The sequence below is a fragment of the Felis catus genome, chromosome C2, assembly GCF_018350175.1.
Source record: "Felis catus isolate Fca126 chromosome C2, F.catus_Fca126_mat1.0, whole genome shotgun sequence".
Taxonomy (NCBI): domain Eukaryota; kingdom Metazoa; phylum Chordata; class Mammalia; order Carnivora; family Felidae; genus Felis; species Felis catus.
Genome location: NC_058376.1, coordinates 93741158 through 93764842, shown reverse-complemented (window position 1 = coordinate 93764842; position 23685 = coordinate 93741158). Strand labels below are relative to the sequence as shown.

Here is a 23685-nt window from a genome sequence, read left to right as displayed (position 1 = left end):
TATTTCCCTAGACTGGAAGGCAGCGTCCCCTAACATATGTTCACCTGCCTGCTGCTTTCTTGTTAGTGTTGAGAGTCTGGTATTCCCTTGGCTATCTTTCAGAATTTCCAATAGAGTAACCACTTAACCAGCTAAATGGCTAGAGAGAGATTTATTTTTGTATTTTTAGCATCGGGATGATTGATATCTGAAGATATTCCTGGAATATTTGTCCTTGGGGATTAACTGCATTGTCCTAGATTATGTAAATGTATTCCTTGTGATTTTGTACATTTTTAATATTTGATTTTAACACCATTAACTCTGGATTATAATCACTAAATGGAGGTTCTTAAGTAATTAATACTACTTTTGTGTGCATTTATTGATTCTTTGTTTTTCTCAGCATAGGTAGTATTTCAAAAATGAAAATGGCTAATTTATTTTTTCTCTCATTAGAAAAGCAATTCAGTAAGCATTCTTAAGCCATCTTACTTCATCCCCAATCATTCTCATTAGCATTGGTAGGCAGTGATTGGATATTCAACTTGTCCTTAATTATTGAGTCATATTTTTTTCGTCCAAAGGATTTATTTCTGTTCATATAGTTCTTGTCTTGAGTAGTGAGTTGAAGCCTCTTATCCCTAAAATGGGCATGACAAGAAGTTGCATATTTTCCACACCCCTTGTTTATTATATATAATGTGTTAAAGATAGTAGCTAAGTCAGCTCTTTGGCAAATCTGAGAAAGCATATTCTGTTATGCCAGGCATATCTGTAAATGAGCCGTGCGGATGAGAACTAGACGGAAGGTTTACAGAGAAATAATGCTGATGTCATTCCATTGGAATGAAGGGGCTGTTACAACCATAAATACATTCTATAGCTAGCAGCTAAGTGTCTAGCTGTATTTCTTTTCTAAGATGGAAAAAATGTGAAGCAAACCAAAGAAGTAAATTGTGTTTATAAAGGGGGATATTTTAATTAGTTTAGGCCTTACAGTTATTCAAACAGTCTGAACTTACAGTTCTTTTTGGAGCAAACATGAAAACCATTATTTGTGGAAAGTTTAAATTTCACATGACACATATTCTCTCTCTGTGTGTGGGTTGTTGTTGCTGTTTTTTCTTTTTTTTTTTTTTTTAAAGTATATTTGCTTGCTTGTGTATTTTTATTTTAACTTTCCCTTTGCTAAAAAGTGCTTTATTTTCTTGGGAGGAGATTTCTTTTGGGATGAAGAAAAATGTAAATCACTGAGCTGAATCCCCCTTCCCCTTTTTTTTTTTTTTTTTTTTTGTCATTTGCAATTTGGGTGGTTCTCAACTCCTTGGGACATGTTGAAACTAGAGGCTCCCATCTTAACTCCTTTTTAAGAAATGACCTACCTCCCAAATGTGTCTGTGTCTGCAAAACAACATGCCTGTTCTGTTTGGAGCACTGAGAGTGCCCTATAATCCTTTTTTATTGATCAGCACCATCTTCACTGCAAGGAAAAGGTTTTTCAGTATTAAGAAGGTAGTGATATGAAAGGTGGGTTGTCACGTCTATCCATATCAGCCATGGTTGCAACAAAATTAAAGCAGGAAGAAAATGATTTTAATCTGTTTGCTTAACTCGTGGCAGTTTTAATGCGAGGAGAAAGAAATACAAGTTGGCCTGTAAGATTTGCCTGTGGATTAATTTCCTTGCTGCAAACCAGGGGGAAGAAGGCAGACATGATAATGAAAAGAACCTCATCCTACAACCCTGTAACAGAACCTTGCATTTTTTTCCTCTTTTTTTTAATTAAAAAAATTTTTTTTAATGTTTATTTCTGAGAGAGAGAGAGAGAGAGAGAGAGAGAGAGAGAGAGAGAGAGAGAGAGAAAGCGTGAGTGGGGGAGGAGCAGAGAGAGAGGAAGACACAGAATCCAAGGCAAGGTCCAGGCTCTGAGCTGTCAGCACAGAGCCCAATGCAGGGCTCGAACCCACGAACCGTGAGATCATGACCTGAGCTGAAGTCGGACGCTTAACCGACTGAGCCGCCCAGGTGCCCCTTAATTTTTTTTAATGTTTACTTATTCTTGAGGGCGAGGGAGGAAAGGTGGGAGAGTATGAGCGGGGAAGGGGTAGAGTGAGAGAGGGACACAGAATCTGAAGCAGGCTCCAGACTCTAAGCTGTCAGCACAGAGCCCGATGTGGGGCTCGAACTCATGAGCTGTGAGATCATGACCTGAGCTGAAGTCAGATGCTAAACCGACTGTGCCACCCAAGTGTCTCCCCCCACCCCCTTTATTCCCCTCTTCTAGGACAATCTGTTGCTCGGCTGTCACACCAAATTCTTTAAGAGGTAAACACAGAGACAAACGAGACATAGTTTTCTTTTCTTAATTATTATTATTATTAATTTTGAAAGAGAGAATCCCAAACAGGCTCTGCGCTGTCAGCATGGAGCCGACACAGGGCTCGAACTCACAAACCGTGAGATCATGACCTGAGCCAAAGTCAAGAGTTAGACGCTTAACCGACTGAGCCACCCAGGCTCCCCATAGTTTTCTTTTTAACTTGATATGAAAGATTTCCTGAAGACAGATCACCAGAACTATCCTTCTTGGTTTTGCTCATAAATTTTTGTGACCGCATTAGCTGTTCTTCCTCACTCACGATATGTGTGTGTGAGAGCATAAGAGAGGGAGAAGTAGAGACACAGAGAAAGAAAGCATGGCGAGCAAGCGAAAGCTTTACCCAGACTCTGAAATACACTGAATAGCTGAGCTCCGAGGCTGTTTATTGGAAAGGGTGATAATTCATAGACTTCTCCGAGGCCCAGTTAAATCTTGCCTTGGGAGAGGTAGGCCAGGGTCCAAGTGAACTCGGTTATTTAGGTAGTAGAGTCGTGAATTTTGGCATTTCGTACCAGACTGCTAGCTTTCGGACAAGAGCTTATTTTACACGTGGTAACTGTCACTTTAGCTCAGTTAAAGGGATTTTATTTTCACTCTTGTGTGTGCATATTGTATGCCTGGCATTTATTTACCCTTAGCCTGTGGCAGCACAAATGGAAAAGCATTCAGTAAATGTGGTACGGATGCATTTTTCTCTTCTTTTTCCGTATTCACATTTTAGAGTCTTGAAAGAAAGAAGGAATCCAGTCTGGCTTTGATACCGCATTTCTCCTGATATAATGGGGCATTGATTGTCCTGTCACTACCTTTCCTCCCCTCGCCCTGCCCTTTGGATTTTTGATCTTCTCTGAATCCTTTGTTTATTTGGCTCCATTCATGCCCTACTTTTTCTTCCCTTTCTCACATACCTTCTGCCCAGATCCAGAGGCCTTTGCTCTATTTCTCTGACAGCTTTCTCCGAGATTTAAAGTGTGTGTGCATACACACACACACACACACACACACACACACACACACACACACACCCCACCACCAACACCAACAACAAAAAACCCCAATACAAACCCTCTCATGGGATCTGGATGGTTTCCTCTGCTGCCTTCCTTCTTCCATGCACCCCGGGGCAAAACTCCCTCCACTCTTGTCTCTCCACATCCTCTCCCTTGTGACCCCCCAGATCCCTATTAATTTGTCATGATGCAGTGAGACGTTCTCTTTGCTTTTGGACCAGGTACTGGTCTTGTATCCCTCGGGGAGATCGCATCTGCTGTCTGAGCCTCAGTTTCCTCATTCATTCCTTCTCCTCATCTGTCAGATGCCTGCAGGTGTCGTACTCAGCACCGAAGGTGAAAACTGTGGTGGACGAAATAGACTTCAGTCCTGCCCACTGTCAGAAGACTGAGCAGAGCATGTCCGTCTTGCAGGGGATGTTGTAAAAATGAGCAAGGTGTTGGCCCCTCAACCAGCACGTAGCTGGGTGCTCAGAACACGTCAGCTTTCACTGCTATAATCAAAGACAAACCTGGACCGTCCTAACCTCTCTTCAGAAGTTGTTTTTATCTCAGTCAGGACCTTTCCCTTGTATTTCTGGCTCTTACCCACAACCCATTCTTTTTCATTTTAAACAGATCTCTACCCCACCCTCTCCCCCTTCTAATCCAACCTCCTTTCTCATTTTTTTCCTTTTTCTGTCAAAAGCCTGGCCATTTCTCCTGTCATCTGCGTTTGAAAGCTGGCCAGAGGGAGGGGCCTCCAATTTTTGTGGGACAAAGCGTCCTTTTTTGCTTCTCTCTTTCAGGCCCTGTATCTAGTACATAGTCCTGAGGATACTTCTTTTGCTGAGCTCCTTAGTACTTCCCTTCGTTGTCGAATAGGTGATTATCTACACTCTAGTCTCAACCTTTATTACCTCAAGGGTGGGGTGTGGCTTCTGGCTTCTGGTGCTGGTGTCTGCGATGGTGGAAGGAAGCAGTGGCCTCCTCCAGCTGGTTCTGTGCATGTGTCTATTTCTACGAGTGTCTGAAACCATAGGTTCCTGCAAACTCTAGAATAGCCAGAGATTCAGAAAGTTTGGTCTTTGACAACCGAACCAGTTCGTATATTGCAACTGTATTTATTTTACTTTTGTACTGACAATCAACTCCTCAGATTATGAGATAAATGTAGAGTCTGCTTAGTATGAGCTTCCAGAAAATGTGAGGGTATGTGCGTGTTTGACTTATGGGTATAAACCATTATCTATATCTTAACAAGATTACATGACTATAAACAAGGGTGTCATTTGGCCTTTTGAATGCGAAGTTTCTTTTTGTTGTAATACAAAACACCTGCAATTTAAACACCAGTCCGTTTCTTTTTCTCACCAAAATAGAAGTAAACATCTTCTAAATAGAATACAGTAAGAAACAGTGAAGAACTGATCCTTTTAAAGTTTATGGTGGTGCCAGCTATGAGTCTTATTATTTATTTAAAAATATTTTAATGTTTGTTTATATTTGAGAGAGAGAGAGAGAGTGAGCGAGTGAGCGCGAGCACACGCATGCGTACATAAGTGGGGGAGGGGCAGAAAGAGAGGGAGACACAGAATCCAAAGCAGGCTCCAGGCTCTGAGCTGTCAGCACAGAGCCCGACGTGGGGCTCGAGCCCACGAACCGCGAGATCATGACCTGAGCCGAAATCGGATGCTTAATCGGCTGAGCCACACGGGTACCCTGAAGTCTTACTATTTTTCACTTGGGCTTGGTTCATTTATTTAGGTAACAAAGCTATTGAGCTTGGATCACACAGGAACGGTGCTAGGTGCTGTGGGCTAAATCCTGAGTGTGTCCTACCAAAGGGGTCCGCACACTGCAGCCAGCCCCGTGGTCTGTTGTGTGTGAGTCACAAACTGAGGAGATTGTTACGTTTTCACAGGGATATAACAACAAAGAAGAATATGTGACGGTGTTCTATGTGCAAATTGAAAAATATTCACTGTCTGATTCTGTTTCTTTTTTTTTTTTTTAACGTTTATTTATTATTGAGAGACAGAGTATGGGAGGGGCAAAGACACAGAATCAGAAGCAGGCTCCAGGCTCTGAGCTGTCAGCGCAGAGCCCGACACGGGGCTCGAACTCACAAATAGTGAGTTCATGGCCTGAGCCGAAGTTGGATGCTCAACCGACTGAGCCACCCAGGCGCCCCTGATTCTTTACAGAAAAAAAAAAAAATTGTTTTTTTTGGATCTGTAGCATCTCTGCCTTCCTGAAGCTTATATTTTAGTAAGAAAGAAAAGTAGTAAACGAGAACACATGAATAAGAGAACTTTTAGATTTTGGTAGCCACAAGAAAGGAGATAAGTGGGACTGCAGAATGACTGGAGGCTGAGCAGGGGGTGGGGTTGAGGTGGGATTTTTTTTTTTTAATTTTTTTAACGTTTATTTATTTTTGAGACAGAGAGAGACAGAGCATGAACAGGGGAGGGGCAGAGAGAGAGGGGGACACAGAATCTGAAACAGGCTCCAGGCTCTGAGCTGTCAGCACAGAGCCCGATGCGGGGCTCGAACTCACGGACCGTGAGATCATGACCTGAGCTGAAGTCGGACGCTTAACCGACCAAGCCACCCAGGCGCCCCGAGGTGGGATTCTTTTAAAAGGTGACTTTGAGATCGACCTGAGCAATGAGTATGAACAGCCTCCGAAAGAGCTGGACTTACTAACCTCTCACCCCCTTGTTCCACGTCTCCCGTCACCTCCAGTGGCCTGCTTGGCCACAGGGTCAGCTAGATGTTGGTGCTTAGGAAGCCTTCTAGAATGCTCTGTCTTGGGTTACCTATACCAAAGTATGTATCACATGGAATTAATTGCCTGCTGCTTTCATTTCCCCCTCACTAGACTTGAACTATTTGAGGGTGAGGACATATGTCTTGGTAATCATGTATCTAGCATTTACCTCATAAACTAGGTTTAACAGTTAAATCTGTAAACTCAAAATTAGATTACATCAAGTAGGTTGCGAAAGTCAAGGGATTCCTCTGCAAGACAGTCAAGTTTAAAGGCTCTTATCCTTCTTTTACACATACTCTTCCCTCCCCATCCTCTCTACTCTAAGCACTGTCCTCCCTTTGTTTTTAAAACATTTCTTGCCCCAGTGCAAAACTTGCCCGCTTCCCCGTCTTATTAAAAGATATCCTCATCCATCCAGTTGATCAAGCCCAAAACAGGGAATTATCTTGATTCTGTTCATTCCCTCACCCTCGACTCTCACACCCAGTCCCTTAGCACCCATACCTCCAAAACCAGTTCCGTTTTCACCGTCTTTGCTGCCATCCCAACCCAGGCCAGCTCTGTCCTCCTTCACCTGGACCAGTGCGGCAATGTACTGACTGATTTTTCCACGGTCGCTCCTGCCTTCTGTATGTCCATTATTCCTGCAAAGCCAAACAGATCTTTTCAGACTTGGGGCGGGGGGGAAAAAGATCACGTCAGTCCCTCTACTTAAACACTTCAGAGGCTGCCCACTGAACTTGGAATAAAACCTGAACTAAAATATCTGAACTCCGAGCCCTCGATGAATCGGCCACTGTCTCTTCAACCTCATCTCTTAATTGCTCTCAGCCTCTAGCTGCACCCATTTCTCTCCTTCTTAGGACCTTTTATTTTCTGTTGCCTGGTGAGTTATTAGAAGGGACTCAGTGTTAATCTCGTCAACTTTGTGAGTATGTGAACCGAGATAGTGGCAAGTTAGCACAACCACAGGGAAATCCCCACCCCAACATCCTTCCCATTCTGAATTTTCATGATCCTGTCTGTGGTACCCAGAGTTCACGGTAACGGGCAACTGACTTAATGCTCGCTATAGTTAAAGGCCTTGGAGGAGGAACTTGGCAACATTATTGCCTCCTAATGGTATTAACGGCTTGTCTTTTTTTCTCTTTCTCCATGCAGAGTATGAGTTGGAAGTAAAGAGGGTGCAAGACATTCTTTCAGGAATAGAGAAACCACAGGTATGTCTTCTGGATTTCTCAGCACAAATGACACATTCTTAAGCATTTCAAGTGTGCTTTTCTTTCACCACATCGTAGGTAAACAAAAGGGCCCCTTCCTATTGCTGATTATTTATAAACTATGAAACAGTGTTGTTATTAATGGAGCATGAAAATATAGAACAACAGTCTTCTGTTCTGTCACAATCCACCAAAATGTGTCCTTTATTTAGATATTCTGAATGCAATTAGGTATTCTTCCCTGCTTCCAAGGACACATAGCGTCCCCGTGACACCCTTCCCTCCCACAGGTCTATACAACTGTTTTCTTTTGGCAATTCCTTGAACCTGTGTAAATATAGTAATAATAATTTTTGAAAGCCTCAGTGATTCCGAGTATTTTTCCAGGTAAATTTCAAAAAGGCATTTAAATATTAGCTGAAAAGAAGTCCAAGATATTGAGTGTAATGGCAAGAAAAAAAATTGGTGGGAGTGATGATATTGTGAGGTTTTAGGTCTGATTTTGCCAAATGCTTTGAAATCCAAGTGAAAAACTGAAAACGTTGACTCAGCCTTTCATCTGAGGTCAGAGAGCCAAAGTTCTTTGGAGGTTTTCCGGCCCAATTGGAAAACCTTGATCCCTCGTGCGTTTCAAATCCTGAGGCTTTTTAACAGAAGAGCTCAAACATGCCTCAGGGTACACAGTTGAGTTTGACTAAAACCTAAAAGCAGGTGTGTTGGAGTATGGGTCCCGCAAGGAACTCCTGGAGCGGGGGGGAGTCTGCACTTACTCTGGTGTAGGGAGCAGGTTGCCACGAGTTTTGGGGCATAGAAGTTACATAGTCAGGGCTGTACTTTTAGGATGCACGGACGGTTGGCAGATGCATCGGGGTGAGAAAAGGATGGACCCAGGGAGGCAGGCACCAAGAATCTGTTACTGTAGCTCTGGCAGGAGGGTACAGGAGGCAGAATTCAGGTGGTGGCCCTAGGCGTGTCAGGGAGAGGATGCATACCGGAACTGCCTAGAGGAGTCAGTAAGGCGTTATGACCTCTCAGATAGCTGGGCTTTCAGGCTCCGATGCCTCCACTGAGGAGTTGCTGCCTCCAAGAGTCTCCCTTGATTGCTGTCCCTGCCCATCAGGTGGGATTCTCCACCTGGTATATAGAACCCCTGTGGGTACTGGGTTCTATATACCCACTGGGGTGGGTACTACCCCCAGCTTCACTGTGCTCTGCGTGTATGTATGTGTGTAATACATTTTACGCCATTTGCTTTTTCGCAGTAATCTGTGAATTCCCCTAGAATGGGTTTGTGTAGTTTTTATGATCTCCAGTGATATTCTTGGACATGTTGAGTGTGTTTCACTGGCAGGGCACCAAGGAAGTAAATGCAGGGGCAGTCATATATGTCTGGTAGGGCAGTGCTGGGGAGAGAGGGGAACGAGATAGTGATCAGATCACAGGCATAGAGTTATAGTTCAAGCTGTGGGAGTAAGAGTGGATGATATTTTTGGGGCTGGCGGGGGGAGTATAGGGAGAGGTTAGAAAAAGCTTGGGGACATAATCGTGGTATATAGTATATATATTCGTGGTATAGCAAGAAGAAGGAAACTCCATGAAGAAAACAGGAGTCCTAATCGAGAAGGCAGAACAACAGGTTATTTGACTGTCTCAAACACAGTCACAGAACTTCACAGGCCTGCCTTCGTCATGTGAACACACACTGGGTTTTTCTTGAGTTATTCCTTGTCATTTCTTTACGGCAGAAGTGACAGAGTCTATGTTTGTTAGGATCGTGTGGCTCTAGCAAGATAAAAAAAAAAAGCACCATTTAAATGCACTAGTCCTTTCCTTGATTCAGCATTTATTAAGTGCTTGCTGTTTACATTTTTTGGAGCAGGGTGGATAGACCAGCTTTTATGTAAACAGATACGACATGAGGTGCAAAATTGGTAAGATTGTCATCTGAGTGGTTAGACAGTCCAAAATGGGTCTCACTAGGCTAGCATCTGTTAGCAGGCGACATTTCTTCTGGAGGCTCTGGGGAGAATCTGTTCCTTCATGTTTTCCGGCTGCTTCTGGAGGTTGCCTGCATTCCTTGGCCCACGGCTCCTTCCATCCTCCTGTCTCCTTCTCTGACTCTGACTTTCCTGCCCCGCTCTTTCACTTACAAGGACCCTTGTCACTACACTGAGCCCACCCAAATAATCCAGGGTTGTTTCTGTCTCACACGATCTGCAATGAATCACATCTGCAAAGTCCCTTTCACCTTTTAGGGCAACTTATGCATAGGTTCCAGGGATTAGGATGGGGACATATTACGGGGGTCATTCCTTCCCCCTTGGCCCCGCCTAAACCTTCTCTGCCTGGTGATCGCCCACTCGTCCTTCCCAGCCCAGTTAGATGTTTACACATTTTTCCTCCCTTCCTCTTCTCCCCTGTCTCTGCCTGAAGGTCTTATTCATGACTGGGTCTTATTTATCTTTGTGCCTCTAATACCTAGCACTGTCCTTGGCACCTTGTGAACCTTTAACAAATATTTGCTGAATAAACGTGTGGCAGACCGCAATGGCTGCAGCTAGGTTCTGGCAGGGGAGACAAAAGCCTGAAGGCCCGCCAGCATCAGATGAGGTTCGGCCAGCATGGTGGAATGTGGGGACAGCCTGGTGCCAGAGCTCCGGGCAGGGGCCTGGAGAGCAAGGGCCTCTGCTTTGCATTCTGGCCCTCTGGGCCTTTAGCTGTCTCTGTGACCTTGGGTAAGTTCCATGACCTCCCTGAGCCTCGGTTTCCTCACCCTCCAAAGGCAGGATGATACATACCACATGGGACTATGGGAGAAGTAAATCATATAGTATTTAGAGAGGACTTGGGATAGGGTACTTCTCTGGAGTTTGTAGCATATCAGTATGCAAAAGTGAAATTCCCCACCACACTCTGAAATGGGAGAGGGGTGTCCAGCTGCCTTCCAGGGAAAGAGGCAGAGTTCAGCAAGTTGGGCATTTTCTTCCTGATTTTTTTTTTTTCCTTTCAGCCACATCTGATAACACGTCTAAATAAAAGGCACATATTTTTTCTCTGAGATTTTGTAGATGGTTTGTGTTAGGTGTAGAAGGAATTTTTAAGATTTGTGGGTTCCGGTCATCTTTCTAGAGCTTTGGGCACACTGAGTTGAGCAAGTCATTTACTCTACAGAAACCTGGATACTATAAAGATCCAAATACTGAGTCACGGAGTAAAACCGCACGGATTTGCTAGGTATTTGTCCTGAGACTGTAAGAGTTAGGTAGGTGCCTTGGGGACCAGAGTCCTAGCCACTGCTCTATCAGGGAAACAATTTTGCTCCTGTTCTAAGTGATTGAGGAATAAACCTCTCCCAGTACCTGCCACCTCCAGCCTTTGATCTGCTCTGATGACAGTGCTGGATGCAGCCTCCCACTTACCGCCGGGCTGTTTATTTTCAGGATGTAAATAAATGTAACCTGCATTGTTTCCCTCCGCTAATGTTTAGCTTGTGGGAACAATTGATTTGTCGGTTCCAGAAGTGAGTGCACTGACCTAAGAGAAACAATTGCCCCTCCAAGAAGCCATTCCTCGAAAAATAAACAACAGTGTATCTGAAAAGGTTTGGCAGTTCTTAGCACTTGAGGGATTATAGAAACAGATGATGGTGAAATTCCTAGATTTGAGTCTTTTTTTTTTTTTTTTTTTTTTTTTTTGAGTAACGATCTCTGACCTTTTGCTTTTAACTTTTCCATTGTGTTATTATTTTTCATGATGGTACTTCTGAAGTGAAGCCAATATTTCCATGGTAATATTTCCTTAGCGTTCTCCCTAATTGGATCTGCAGGCCTCCCACATAGTTAACTCCAAAGTCCTGACCAGATTTAGAAGCTACTTACTTACTCAGAAATATTTTTTAACATGGGAGGAACAGTTTAGTAACTTGATGAGAGTAAATGGTATTTTTGTTCCAAATAATAAATATAATTTGCATATAATATGGCCTAAGAATTAAGATAGTAACATTTTACAGAAAAGTACTAAAATAATGAACAGGAGAGAGGGGGCACAAGGTGAGCGAAAGATGGTGTATCAAATAGCGACGCGATCATACAGTCTTAGGTCCTAATGGACATGCACATATATACGCTTTTAACTAGCAACTGGCCTCAAGTTGGAGTCTACGTTTAACAAATATATAGGCAACAACGATTTCTAGTCAGGATGTAATTATTTAGAAACAAATGATGGTTTTATGACTCCTTCGAGATACTTCAAAACAGTTTAATTTCTCTGAAGTCTTGCTACTGGCAACCTCCCCACCAGACCTTTTACATCTCTGGTGCCAAACAAAGTGTCAGTTTGGGTCTTGCCCAATGATTTTGTAACTAGAGATCATCACTTTTATTATCATCATAAAGGAGATTGACTTCTATTTACAGTCGGATAATTAAACATCAGGAAGTCAGTTCGTGTTATGGCTTCTAGTCTTCTTTCGGATGTCAGCCATGATGTTCCTTGTGACTGTCAGATTAGCTGCCCTCGAGTAGTTCAGTGGTCACTGCTGGTGAGAAAGTTTTCCCCACGGAGAAAGAGAGAGAGAGAGAGAGAGAGAGAGAGAGAAACACAGGGACTTAGAAGTTACTGCTCCTCTGAGATTGCTTTCACTCTGTAGTAGGCCTGAACCAGTCAGAGTTCTTAGAGCTCGGGTCTCTCATTAAGGTTATCATCTCCCTGGACACTTAGAGTGTGCGTCCGGTGCTGAGGGTTCCCCTTTACGTGACATTCTCTTGAAGGGCATCATGCAATTTCCTGGCATCATCCTTGAAACGGAAGTGAATTCCAAGTTCTAACAGAAACGAGGCATTCTTTCTCTAGGGAGGATTCCAGTGCCTTAAAGAATGGAAACCTGAGGCCCTGGAGTCTGAAAGAGAGGGAACAGGAGTACAGGGGGGAATTGGTTCCAGACCAGTGGTAGTAATCTAGGTGGCAGGCTGCTTAGCTCCAGGAAAGAATTCTCAGAAGCCATGGCTGCCGTCCTTTGAAAATGATGTAGAGTTCTCAAAGTGTGCTTCCCACAGTCTGGCCTATTGGAAGAGTGCATGTGCACGGAGACCTGTGTTCAGAGGACAGTTTGCTTTCTTAAGGCATGCTCATGGGAACTAGAGAGGGCGCCTGGGTGGCTTAGTCCATTAAGCGCCTGACTTTAGCTCGAGTCATGACCTCACAGTTCATGAGTTCGAGCCCCGCATCGGGCTCTCTGCTGTCAGCACAGAGCCCGCTTCAGATCCTCTGTCCCCCTCTCTCTCTCACGTTATCTCTGGGGGCACCTGAGTGGCTCAGTTGGTTAAGCGTCTGACTCCTGATCTCGGCTCAGGTCACGATCTCACGGTTCCTGGAATTGAGCCCCACATCCGGCTCTGTGCTGACAGCGAGGAACCGACTTGGGATTCTTTCTCTCTCCTCTCTCTCTCTCTCTCTCCCTCTCTCCCTCCCTCCCCTGCTCTCTCTCTCATTCTCAAAAATAAACATTAGAAGAAAAAAGAAAAAACATCAGGAAGTCCGTTAGTTTTATGAGGTACCAGTACCTCAAGATGACTCATTAATGGTGTATCAAAGAATGCAGCAGATATCCTGGTATGCATTGTAGAAGCACTGCCTTAAAATCTAGTCAGGAGAATGAATGCACAAATAACCAAGTAAGGCACAGTGCAATGAAATGATTGCCCAGCATAGGTACCAGCAGAATGTGACCAGAGCACAAAGAAAACAGTGGTTGATTCTCAGCATGGGTTTAGGCAGGAATGTACAGAAACCTTTCCAGAATCGCCCTCAAGCTCCTCTGGGTCTCTCTGTGCCGTGTGTCTGCTATGAGGCCGTCTCTCTTCACCATGTTGGTGCTCTTTGAGGCAGAGATCCTACGTTAGAAAGCAGGAAAGTCAGAAGCTAAGTTATAGGGGCATGAAAAGGAATGGCATCCTGAAGGGGTGTATAGCACAGGAGGGTCGGGGGACAGGGCAAGAAGAGATGCTAGTCTGGAGTCATGGCACAAAGGGGTGGAGTTTGATTCTTAAGAGTGTCTCCCCAGAGTTTTTTAAGAGGTATGTAATGCTGGTCTGCCATCCCCTGTGTCTCCTGTATCACAAACTCAGACTGTCTCACTCCCTTTGATTTTTATTTTTCATTCAACAGACATTTACTAAGCAACCACTGCTCACAGTTGAATATGACTTGGGTCCTGTCCTTAGGAAGTCCCACAGTCCGGTGGGAAAGGTAGACAAATGCCCTAAACTCGATTTGCAGAAGTAAAGATAACCAGGTGCTGTAGAACAGAAGAGTGATGACAGGTGAAAGACTTCAGGGAAGTTTACGTGGGGATAGTGAGGGCTGGCTAGGTCTTAAATGATGAGCGGGGATTTGACTAAATAATTGGTTAAATAGATCTTGCTGCTTTGTCTGTATGGAATAAAAATGATATGGAGGGATCGCTGCTAAACTTGGAAAGAATGACAGCCTGAAAAGAAATTCAGTATTCACAGTCCATATTATTCATGTTTTTAAATTATTTTGTATTACATTTTAATACTCTGTATCGATCAGATAGTGACAAAAATGGATGAAAAAAAGGGGAAACTGAATAGTTTACGTATCTCTACCCATAGACTAATAATCTGTCACTATGAAGTCTTTATGAACATGAAGCTTTAGCATGTATGTTAACCCTTGTTTTTAATATTATTGAGACCAGTATCCAGAGAGCAGCAAAATAACCTTTAGAAAATTAGAACATCAAAGTTCTGTTGATTTATTGCAAAGAATTAGACTGTGCGTTAGGTTGAGTTTCTCCAGAAATGGACTCTAAAACAAAGATTGCAAAGAGTGCAAACAGTGTATCTGGGAGGGGGGGTGCCCCAGGAAGCACCAGCTAGAGTGGGCACCTGGGATGGAAGGGCAGGAAGCCCACTGCAGGGTCTCTTTAGTGGGCAGGTTACGGCCCGAGGTGGCTGGAGCTCAGTCCTGCTGAGGAACAGTGGCGTGGAACCTGCCTCAGTGTAGTTGGTTCTAAGTAAAGGAAGAAAGTTGGGATGTTTGAAGGTGCCAGAGTCCTTTGTTCAAATGAAGTCTTACACAGAGGCTTCCCCAAAAAGAAAAAGGCAGAGCTTAGAGAGGTAAAACATCACCTCCACACACATTTCAGCCCGAGCCATGGTTCTCCTCCCCCATCACTGGGTTCTCCCGGAAACTGAGGCCTTCAACGAGGGTGATTTGAAAGGTACTGGCATGGGAGGCTCAGAGGCAAGCGGAAAGTACCTGCGGACATGGCTCCTTCCATGTAACGTGATGGCCATCGTGGAGATCACTGAAGCCTCACACTCAACTTCTTACCTTTAAAAAAAAAAAGCTCCCAAACAAGACTGATGACTTTACTTTCTGGAGGATCTAATGTGAATTACGTTATAAGGACAGATGCTTTAGGAGCTATTTCGGACACCAGGACTTTGACAAAAAAGTACTATATATGATGTGTTTTTCATTGTAATTAAAATTGTTCGCCTTGCATTAACACTAAGCCAATTTTATGCCACTACTAACCATGACAAAAATGTTACTGGAAGAAGTAGTGTCTGATGTGTATGAAGTGGATTTGAATAATTTCGTCTGTGTTTTTCTTCCTCAGGTTTCTAATATTCAGGCAAGAGCAGTTGTTTTGTCCTGGGCTCCCCCTGTTGGACTTTCCGGTGGACCCCACAGCGGTCTTTCTTTCCCCTACAGTTATGAGGTTGCCTTATCAGACAAAGGACGAGATGGAAAATACAAGATAATTTACAGGTAGCATATATTTCCATGTGTTTTGCTCTTCTGCTAAGCTGTGCCGTTGGAGTCATTAAGGAAAATAAGAAACAGGAGAAGTTTAGAGGCTTTGCAAACTTTTCTTTAAATAGTTCATTTTAAGAATTAGTGATCATTATAATGTCAAGAGTTATTTTTGTCCAGAGTAATTACCAGTCAGAAATGACTTTTGTGGAGCTATTTGATGTTGATGAAATATCATTTGGTTATGTTAGTTTGTCAGTATAGTACTAAAGAAAAATTTCCATTAATGTCTGTCAGGGTTAAAAGTGAGGATGATTTTTAATTTTTATGTACATCAATCATGCACTTACACGGTTACCTTTTTCGACCCAGACCATTTTCTGATGTTTTCTTGAAATTCTCTAATATGGTTTCCTTCCATTTTATCCTGTTTCTTACCATCCACAATAGGTTTCTAGCCTGTAGTAAAGATGCCTTTAGAGCATTTCATTCCAAGACTTTCTTCAGTAAGTTTAGCTCACAGGGTAGGGGATTGTCCCTTCTGTGTTACCAACTCCCAGATATTAACAATCTAAATGATTTATAGCCATGTCCTAAATGTAATTAAAAATTTTCAGGGTCAGGCCTTTTCTCTTTTGTAATTGCTAGGCTCCGCCCACATTTGCAGAGCAGGAAATCAGAGCATCAGTCTTGTTTTCACTGCTTGTTTGACCTCCCTTTGAGTGGCCCCCAGAATGACCACCAGAGGCCAGCCTAGCATGGTCACACAAACTGCACTTCTTCCTCTGCCGGAGAGGCTGGCTCTCTGTCCCGTTTCCCTGCTGTACCTGTGCCACCAACCTTGTATCTCCCCAGCCCTGTTGTGAGTTCTTAACTTGCTCCAGGACATGTCTTCTGCACTAAGAAGATGGGTAAGAGACAGGGAAGGAGGCCCATTAGGCACTCTCTCCCCGCCTCACTGCCCACTGTGCCTCCATTGTCCCCTCCCTGGACTCCTGCAGGGATGTCCTCAGCCTCTTCCAATGTCTCCTCTCCTCCTGCTACCTAGCCTCCACACGACATAAACCGGGTCACACTGGGTCACTCCCCACTGAAGACACTGCAGTGATTCCCCACTATACTTAGAAAAAAAAAAAATCCTAATTCCTTACTCCAGCTCACAACTATTTGGTTCTGTTTTGAGAAGTCCACATTGGTCAAGAAATACAGAGCACTGTTTGCCCCAGCCGTACCAAGAAACCATGAGATTCTGTCCACGCCAGATGACCACTAGTGGCAGGAGCTATCTCAAGTGACCAGGGGGCTAGGCAGATAACGTTAAGCGAGAAAAGGAGGAAGATTGGGGATGGGGTGCACAGGAGCACCCCTGCCTTCCTCTGAAGGAGCAGCCACCGCTCACCTAAAATAGGTTGGTGCCATAAGGGAATGCAGGCCTTAGAATTGCTGATTTCTTTGGATTTTTTCCCCCCAAAAATACTGAAAATCTGAATTTTTATGTAAGCTTTCCTAATGCCAGACTCATTCAGCAAATGCAAAACCACATTAAACATACAGTGCAGGTCAGACATCAGAATTATAGGCAGGGTGTGGACGTTGGCTTCCAGTTGGCAACTTTAAAAGCATATTTTTATTTAAAATAATTTCAAACTTATAAAATGTTGCAAAAATAAAGGGATCAAGGAATATGCATAGATCCTTTACCCAGATTCACCTATTAGTAGCCTTTTATCCTGTTTGGTTGACCATTGGAGTACTCTTTCTCTCCTCCCAATCTGTATTTTTTCCCATTAGTTGTATGTATCATGGCCTTTTACTGCAAAATTCTTCAGTATATTTCCCAGGAATAAGGATATTTTCTGACATCGCTGCAGTGTAATTACCAGCTTCATAAATTTGCGTTGATAATATACTTTGATCTAGTCCATCGACCACACGCTGGGTTTGTCAGTTGATTAAATAATGTCTTATAGCATTTTCCTTCCCCTCTAGGACAACATCCTGGCCAGGGTCAGATATTGCAGTTTGTGCTCATACGTCTTTCACCTTTAATTTGGAACACTAACACAGTATTTTGGGGGCACAGAGATTTTTGAAGAGTATAGTCATGTGCTCCCCCCTCCAAATAATAATCCTCACCTTTTAAAAACTTTCAATGGAACATTCCTTATTTTGTCATGGCTTTTGCCTCATGGCTAAGTTAAGTTTCATTTGCAACTTCTGGTCGTATAACTGGGTTTCATTTATGTAAGAGAGCTACTGATTGGTATGTGTATATATCAGAGAGCTATTAGGATTGATATGTGAAGGAAAGCACATTGAAATTTCTTCAAGAGAGATGAGAAGTTGAAGCAATTGGGGTTCTTTCCACGGTGAGTCTGAGAACTACCTTCGGTTGACAACTGGAATAGTTATTTTACACTGAAAATTTATCTCTGTGTTTAATTTCCTTCCTTATTTATTTGTTTTTATGTATTTACTTTGAAGAACTGATAAGGCCTTTTGGAACTTTTATTAGTATGTTAATCTCACCATTTTCCCGATCTAGGATAGTATCATTGAAAGGAATCTAGGGGTGCCTGGGTGGCTCATTGGTTGAGCGTCTGACTCTTGATTTCAGCTCAGGTCATGATCTTACAGTTTGTGGGATCAAGCTCCGCGTCTGGCTCTGTGCCGACAGTGTGGAGCCTGCTTGGGGTTCTCTCCCTCTGCACCTTTCCAGCTCATGCTCTTTCTTTCTCTTTCAAAAAATAAGTTTAAAATATACATATATATATATATACACACACATATGTATATATACGCATATATATATACACATATATATACACACACACACACACACACACACATATATATATATATACACACACACATATACATACGTGTGTGTGTGTGTGTGTGTGTGTGTATAGAATCTAATTTTCTAGTTCAGAAGGGTAATAATACCAAATTGGCAAGTTTATTTCTGGTTTATGGTAGAATCAGACATAAGAGTTCTTTAATCATTGCTGGTACATGATGATGAGACCCAAATCCAAAATCAGTCTTACTGTTGAAGCTGGTATCATTGACTAATAAATGATTTTTCTTTGCAGTGGGGAAGAATTAGAATGTAACCTGAAAGATCTCAGACCGGCAACTGATTATCATGTGAGGTGAGTTAGGATATGAGAGCTGACCTGTGTTGGGCATTCAGATTGCTAAAATAAATCGTGTGCTTCTTTTAAAAAGTTTATTGTTAACAGCATTTTCCTAACCAAAAGTTGCTGTTCCTTGGCTCATTGGCCATTCATTAGTGTTCTGCCCTTGAGAATGTAGTGATTACACAGAAGTGTTTCTGGTAATAGAAAAATAGATGATACACTGAATCAAATTTTAAAAACTATTTTAAAGATAAATTGTGTATAGTCTAAGATCTTTTGGACTGTATGGTTTAATATATATAATATTTCCTTTCTATAAAACAAATGCATTTTTTTTGCCATTGGTAGATCAGTTGTTTGTGATAGCCCATACCTATCTACTGTATGTTCAGCACAAGTGACTAAGTTCTGCCATGTTCCAAGAACACCTTTGGACCTTAAAAGTCAATAGGTTTTGAAAAAAGACAAGTAATGCATATATCAAATTATCTCTGATAAGAATTAACCCAACTTGGCAAAACAGTGAAACAGTGAATCCGTATAATCTGAAAGTCTGAAATCTGTACTGTGATTTTTCTGGAGTCTCTGCTGTGACTACTCTGGAAGGCAGGGCTATAACTAATCTTAGAAAGAAATACAGCCAACCGCAGACTTGTGAAGAGGAAAGTGTTACATGAACTTGTGCAGAGCTCATCTAATTATTTAAAGATACATTCACATATCCACTTGCAAATAGGTTGCTGAGTGTGGTCCGTAACATTTTATTAAATTTCAATTTTGACTTACAATTTTTTTTAATTTATAAGTTGACCAGAAATGGTAATTTTATCTAAAAGAGTACACAACAACGGTTTCTCTCTCCATTCTTCAGTTATGTATGTGTATATCAGAATTGTGTAATAGAATTGCAACATCAAGCACACGTTCTTTATTATACTTACCAAAGGTTCCTTTGTAATGGAGTAGAGGGAGCATAGCCTAAAAGGAGGAGCATACATTAATTATGAGGAGGCTTGCGTTCTAGTCTGGTTCTGCTGTGAATTAACTGTCGTAACTATGCTTAATCACATAGGTTGGAGGCCACAATTCTTTCTATAACAAAGGTAGGAGAGTAGGGATGTGTTCAGATTACAATACTTTATAAGCCATGTAAACGTTTAAATTAAGTTTAAAGCAATACATAAAAGCAAGGTGTTTTATATGCAGTTTTAAAGTGCTTATCTGCCTCGTTGCTGCGTTGTTTAGAAGAACTCTGTTGCAACTGTCTCTTCCTGTTCAAATCAAAACATTTGGGTTTTGAATCAGTTAGCTTCAGCCCAAACATATTGAATTTTTCACAGTCTATACAAACAAAAAGATTTGTGTGCTTTGTGAAACTGAGATGATAGTAGAAATACTTTACTATTTCAAAAGGTTGATTTAACAGCAAACCAGAGCATGTAACACCGTATAGGGAGCCATGTAAATGTTCTCCATTAGTCGTCAACATATGTTTCCTTTTCTCTCCATCTTTTTTAACAGTTTATTGTTACTGCTTTATAAAGATTCACTTTATTAATTTTCTGCTCATTCATGAGCTAACAATGTCTTTTTAAAGACACTTAAATGTCTTCAGGAGTCTGCCCTTTATTTGCCATCCCGTCTGTAGTTTGCCGTCATTTCTTTCTGACTTGTCTTACAAAGGGTGAATTCTGACAAGATTGGCTCATCAGTTCTTTTACGGCCACGTCTTAGGAACATCTTGAACTTCTGGGCAGATAAAAAGGAGTAATTAATGAACTCCCCAAGAGGAATAGGGACATGAGGTAGTGCCTCTCTAGAGGCTTTGGATCCAGACTTTGTCCTGACACATCTGGGACCTCTTGTAACATACATGACACATAGGTGACATAACACCACAGCCTAAGGCACCACCAACTGTCATTTGGTCTCTTTCTCTGCTTGCCAGAGAGAGAGAAAATTTACCCTCTCTTCAGTAGCAAGCTCTTTTAGTATTTAAAAAAAAAAAAAAAAAGAGTCTCTCCTAAGAAAAATGTCTACAGTCCAGATTTTACTTTTTTCTTGTCTGGCCCACAGTTCATATAGATCATTCCGTCTCTTGCCTCTTACGGTCTTTCATTTTTCAAGCGAGAGAAGAATCGAAATCCTTCCAGTGCCTGCTTAGATTAGCTTCCTCTGCCTTGAATAGCTTTGGTGAGGCAGCGTGACACGTAGTGGACAGAGCTTGGAATTGGGGGTTAATGGCTCAGTCACTTGCTAAGGGGGTGTGCCGAGGCAAGCCATTTAAACTTAACTGGCCTTGTTTTCTTGTTTCTCATAAAATGAGAATAATAATGATACCGGCTTCAGGAAGATGGTGTGAGAACAAATGAAGTGTATGTGCAAACCTATTATAAATCTGGAAAGTGTATAAATGCTTTTGTTTGCCCAGAGCTGCTGCAGTGTTTCCACACTCTGATAATAAAAAAAAGACTTCATGATGCAAGTCCTTTGAACCTGTGTATAGTTCGACCATATCACTTACTATTTTATTGGGATAAAGATATATACCATACGTGACACTGGCCAAAAAAGAAGCAAAATCTCTTTTTCTGATGCAGTGGGGTTAATGTTCTCGAAGCCTTAGTTCCAGGAATGTCAACTTCTATCAAATACAGCAGCCTCAAATAAATGTGAAATTTAAAAGTCACCTATAAGACCTCAAAGGCTGTGTGGAATTTGTTTTCTCAGTCATTTCCATAATATAGGAGCTGCAAAAGAATTCCGTTACTGTAGAGCCGCAAAACGAGCAATTATATTCATTGCCATTTTTATTTATTTGTGCATTACCAATTTAGAAAGTGTCACCCCGGTGAGAGTCTGGAGAGCCAAGGATGGAAACAATGAGATATTTCTTTCAGCATTTCCAAGCAGGCTACCTTCTCCTTCCCGTTCTTAATATTGCACACTTTGACGAAGGCCTGCAGAAGTCTCCGTTCAAATCACTCTTCAATACAGTGAAAGGTTTCTTTCTCAAACCGTATACTAAAGTCCCATCTGTGGCTTCTGTGTCTAACATTTCTTGCTGCCTTTGATTTTGCGACTCTGATTCCCTCCCCTTCATTCTGTTGTTTCCCTGTCTTTATTCGGTGCTTTTTCTCATTTTCAACTTTTTTCTCCCTTATGTTAGTATCGTTTGAGGTCACCCATCAGATATACAAACGTTTTTTTTTAATTTTTTTTTAAATGCTTTCACTTATTTTTGAGACAGAGAGAGACAGAGCATGAGCAGGGGAGGGGCAGCGAGAGGGGGAGACACAGAATCTGAAGCGGGCTCCAGGCTCTGAGCCGTCAGCCCAGAGCCCGACACGGGGCTCGGACTCACGGAGTATGACATCATGACCTGAGCTGAAGTCGGACCCTTGACTGACTGAGCCACCCAGGCGCCCCTACAAACGTTTTTTTAAGCAGCAGTGTCTCAGTCGTGGATGCTGTCGTTGAATGTCTGGTGCTTGGCATCAGTTCCTGGGCAAGACAGCTCGTGACTTCTTGCCAGCAGCCCACTGCGGTTATGGGAATCATGTATTAAGAGACCAGTGGCATTTATATGTAAGTATATAGGTTTATGTACATAAACATGTATATTCATTTAGCTATATGAGTATTTACACATATGCAAAAATACCTAATTGGTATTCTAATTGGTAGTTACAGAATTAGTACTGACGTTGAAATAATCATTTTATTTGGGAGTCAAGAATTTATATTTTTATCAGTAATAGGATAATCAGGAATTTGAGTGAAGGAATGGATAGCAATTTTATGACACAATTTGAAGCAGTTGTCCAGTCATTGGCATTAACAGTTTGGCAAAGAAGTTGTCCAGAAATGATATCATGTAGCAACATTTCTCAGAAAAATTATGTGATGAAACATTTCCAAAAATACGGTTGACCATCTCAGTACAGAATTATGAAATAGGTGTTATTGACTAGAAACTGTGGCTCCTACTATGTTACAGATGTGCTGGAGGAAGTTGGAGGCAAATTTCTGAAATTCTTGGAGCACCTGTTTCATAATCATTTAGTCAGTATTTAAGCTGAAACAAATGTGAAAATGTAACAAGATTAATCATATCATTAGAAAAATGTATCCTTCTTCGCTGTGATAAATGCAAAAGGAACTGAACTTTTTGCTGATTTATTTAACCTAAGAAACTGATCCTACCCCACTGATGCTCATATCGCATGATGGTATTTAGAGAAAACACATCACCATCATATGAAAAACATTTTTGCGACCTTCTTAAAAATCACCATTTCCAGAGACTTTTCGCTAAAAGTTACTGGTAAACACAGCTGGTGGTTATGACAATTAGTTGCTGTCTATTTACTGAACAACTTTAACTGACCGATATATCATGGGGTACTTAGATACTATGTCAAATTTTACATACTGTGTATGGCACATTTATATTGCCATATACGATGGATCTTGTTTCCTTTGTGGACAGAGTTTTATGAGTACAAAACACTGACCCCTAATTTCAACTGTAACATTCTTTCAGTTGAAAGACCAGAAAAATAATTCCTTGTGGCCCAGACAACTATGTATCTCCAACGTCCTCAAATTTTTACTTCTGCCACCAGGATCTTCGTTCCTCCCGACAATAGTCATCCTCCCAACCTGCCTCTGTCACTCATGTTCTCTAGGCTAATAAGTATGGATTTCCCAAGAATCTCAATAAAGAATGAACTTGACAGAGTCCAAATCTCCCCAGATAAGTAACTGCAGTCTGCCAGCCCTTCACAGGGCCTGTCCCTGCCTCATTTCCTCTGCTCTATTCTCCATGTAGATTTTTGGTGCTGTTTTTGTGAACATTTAGTACCCAGTATACCTGAGTATGGTCTGAATGAGCAAATGCCCAGTGATTATAAAGTGAAATCTACTAGGAACCTAAGCGGGTAAAGAGCTGTGTAAAAGGCAGTGGACAAGCAAATTTATTGCCAGGAAGACAGTAAGAGATGGGGAGGACTCTGAACTGGATAACACCTGCCCCATCTAAAGGCGGACTGTTCTCACCTTTATCTTGAGTACTGTCAGGCGGGTATGCCGCTGTGTTGCTAGAAGCAGAGGTTCATTTTTCTAAATGAGAGGTCTCCAGAACTTTTTGTCAGGTTGGCTTAACCTTTAACCTTCTGTTTCAGAAAATTTCAGATACAGTCAAAAGTGGAGAGTAATTGGGGTGCCCGGGTGGCTTAGTTGGTTGAGTGTCTGACTTAGTCTCAGGTCATGATCTCGTGGTTTATGAATTCGAGCCTTGTGTCGGGCTCTGTGCTGACCGCTCGGAGCCTGGAACCTGCTTCGGATTCTGTGTCTCCCTCTCTCTCTGCCCCTTCCCAACTCGCACTCTGTCTCTCTC

The 23685-nt window shown here is 42.2% G+C and overlaps 1 protein-coding gene across 6 annotated transcripts in view; it reads left to right on the top strand.

Annotated features, from left to right (window-relative positions):
- The window catches only part of FNDC3B (fibronectin type III domain containing 3B), a 361319-nt gene that overhangs the window by 251487 nt on the left and 86147 nt on the right, over positions 1-23685 (top strand). For all 6 annotated transcript variants that reach the window (XM_045037264.1, XM_045037263.1, XM_045037265.1 and 3 more), the window contains 3 exons: positions 7289-7347; positions 15005-15156; positions 18237-18296. In XM_045037264.1, coding sequence (XP_044893199.1) covers positions 7289-7347; positions 15005-15156; positions 18237-18296 — 271 coding nt within the window. The remainder of the gene's footprint in view (positions 1-7288; positions 7348-15004; positions 15157-18236; positions 18297-23685) is intronic.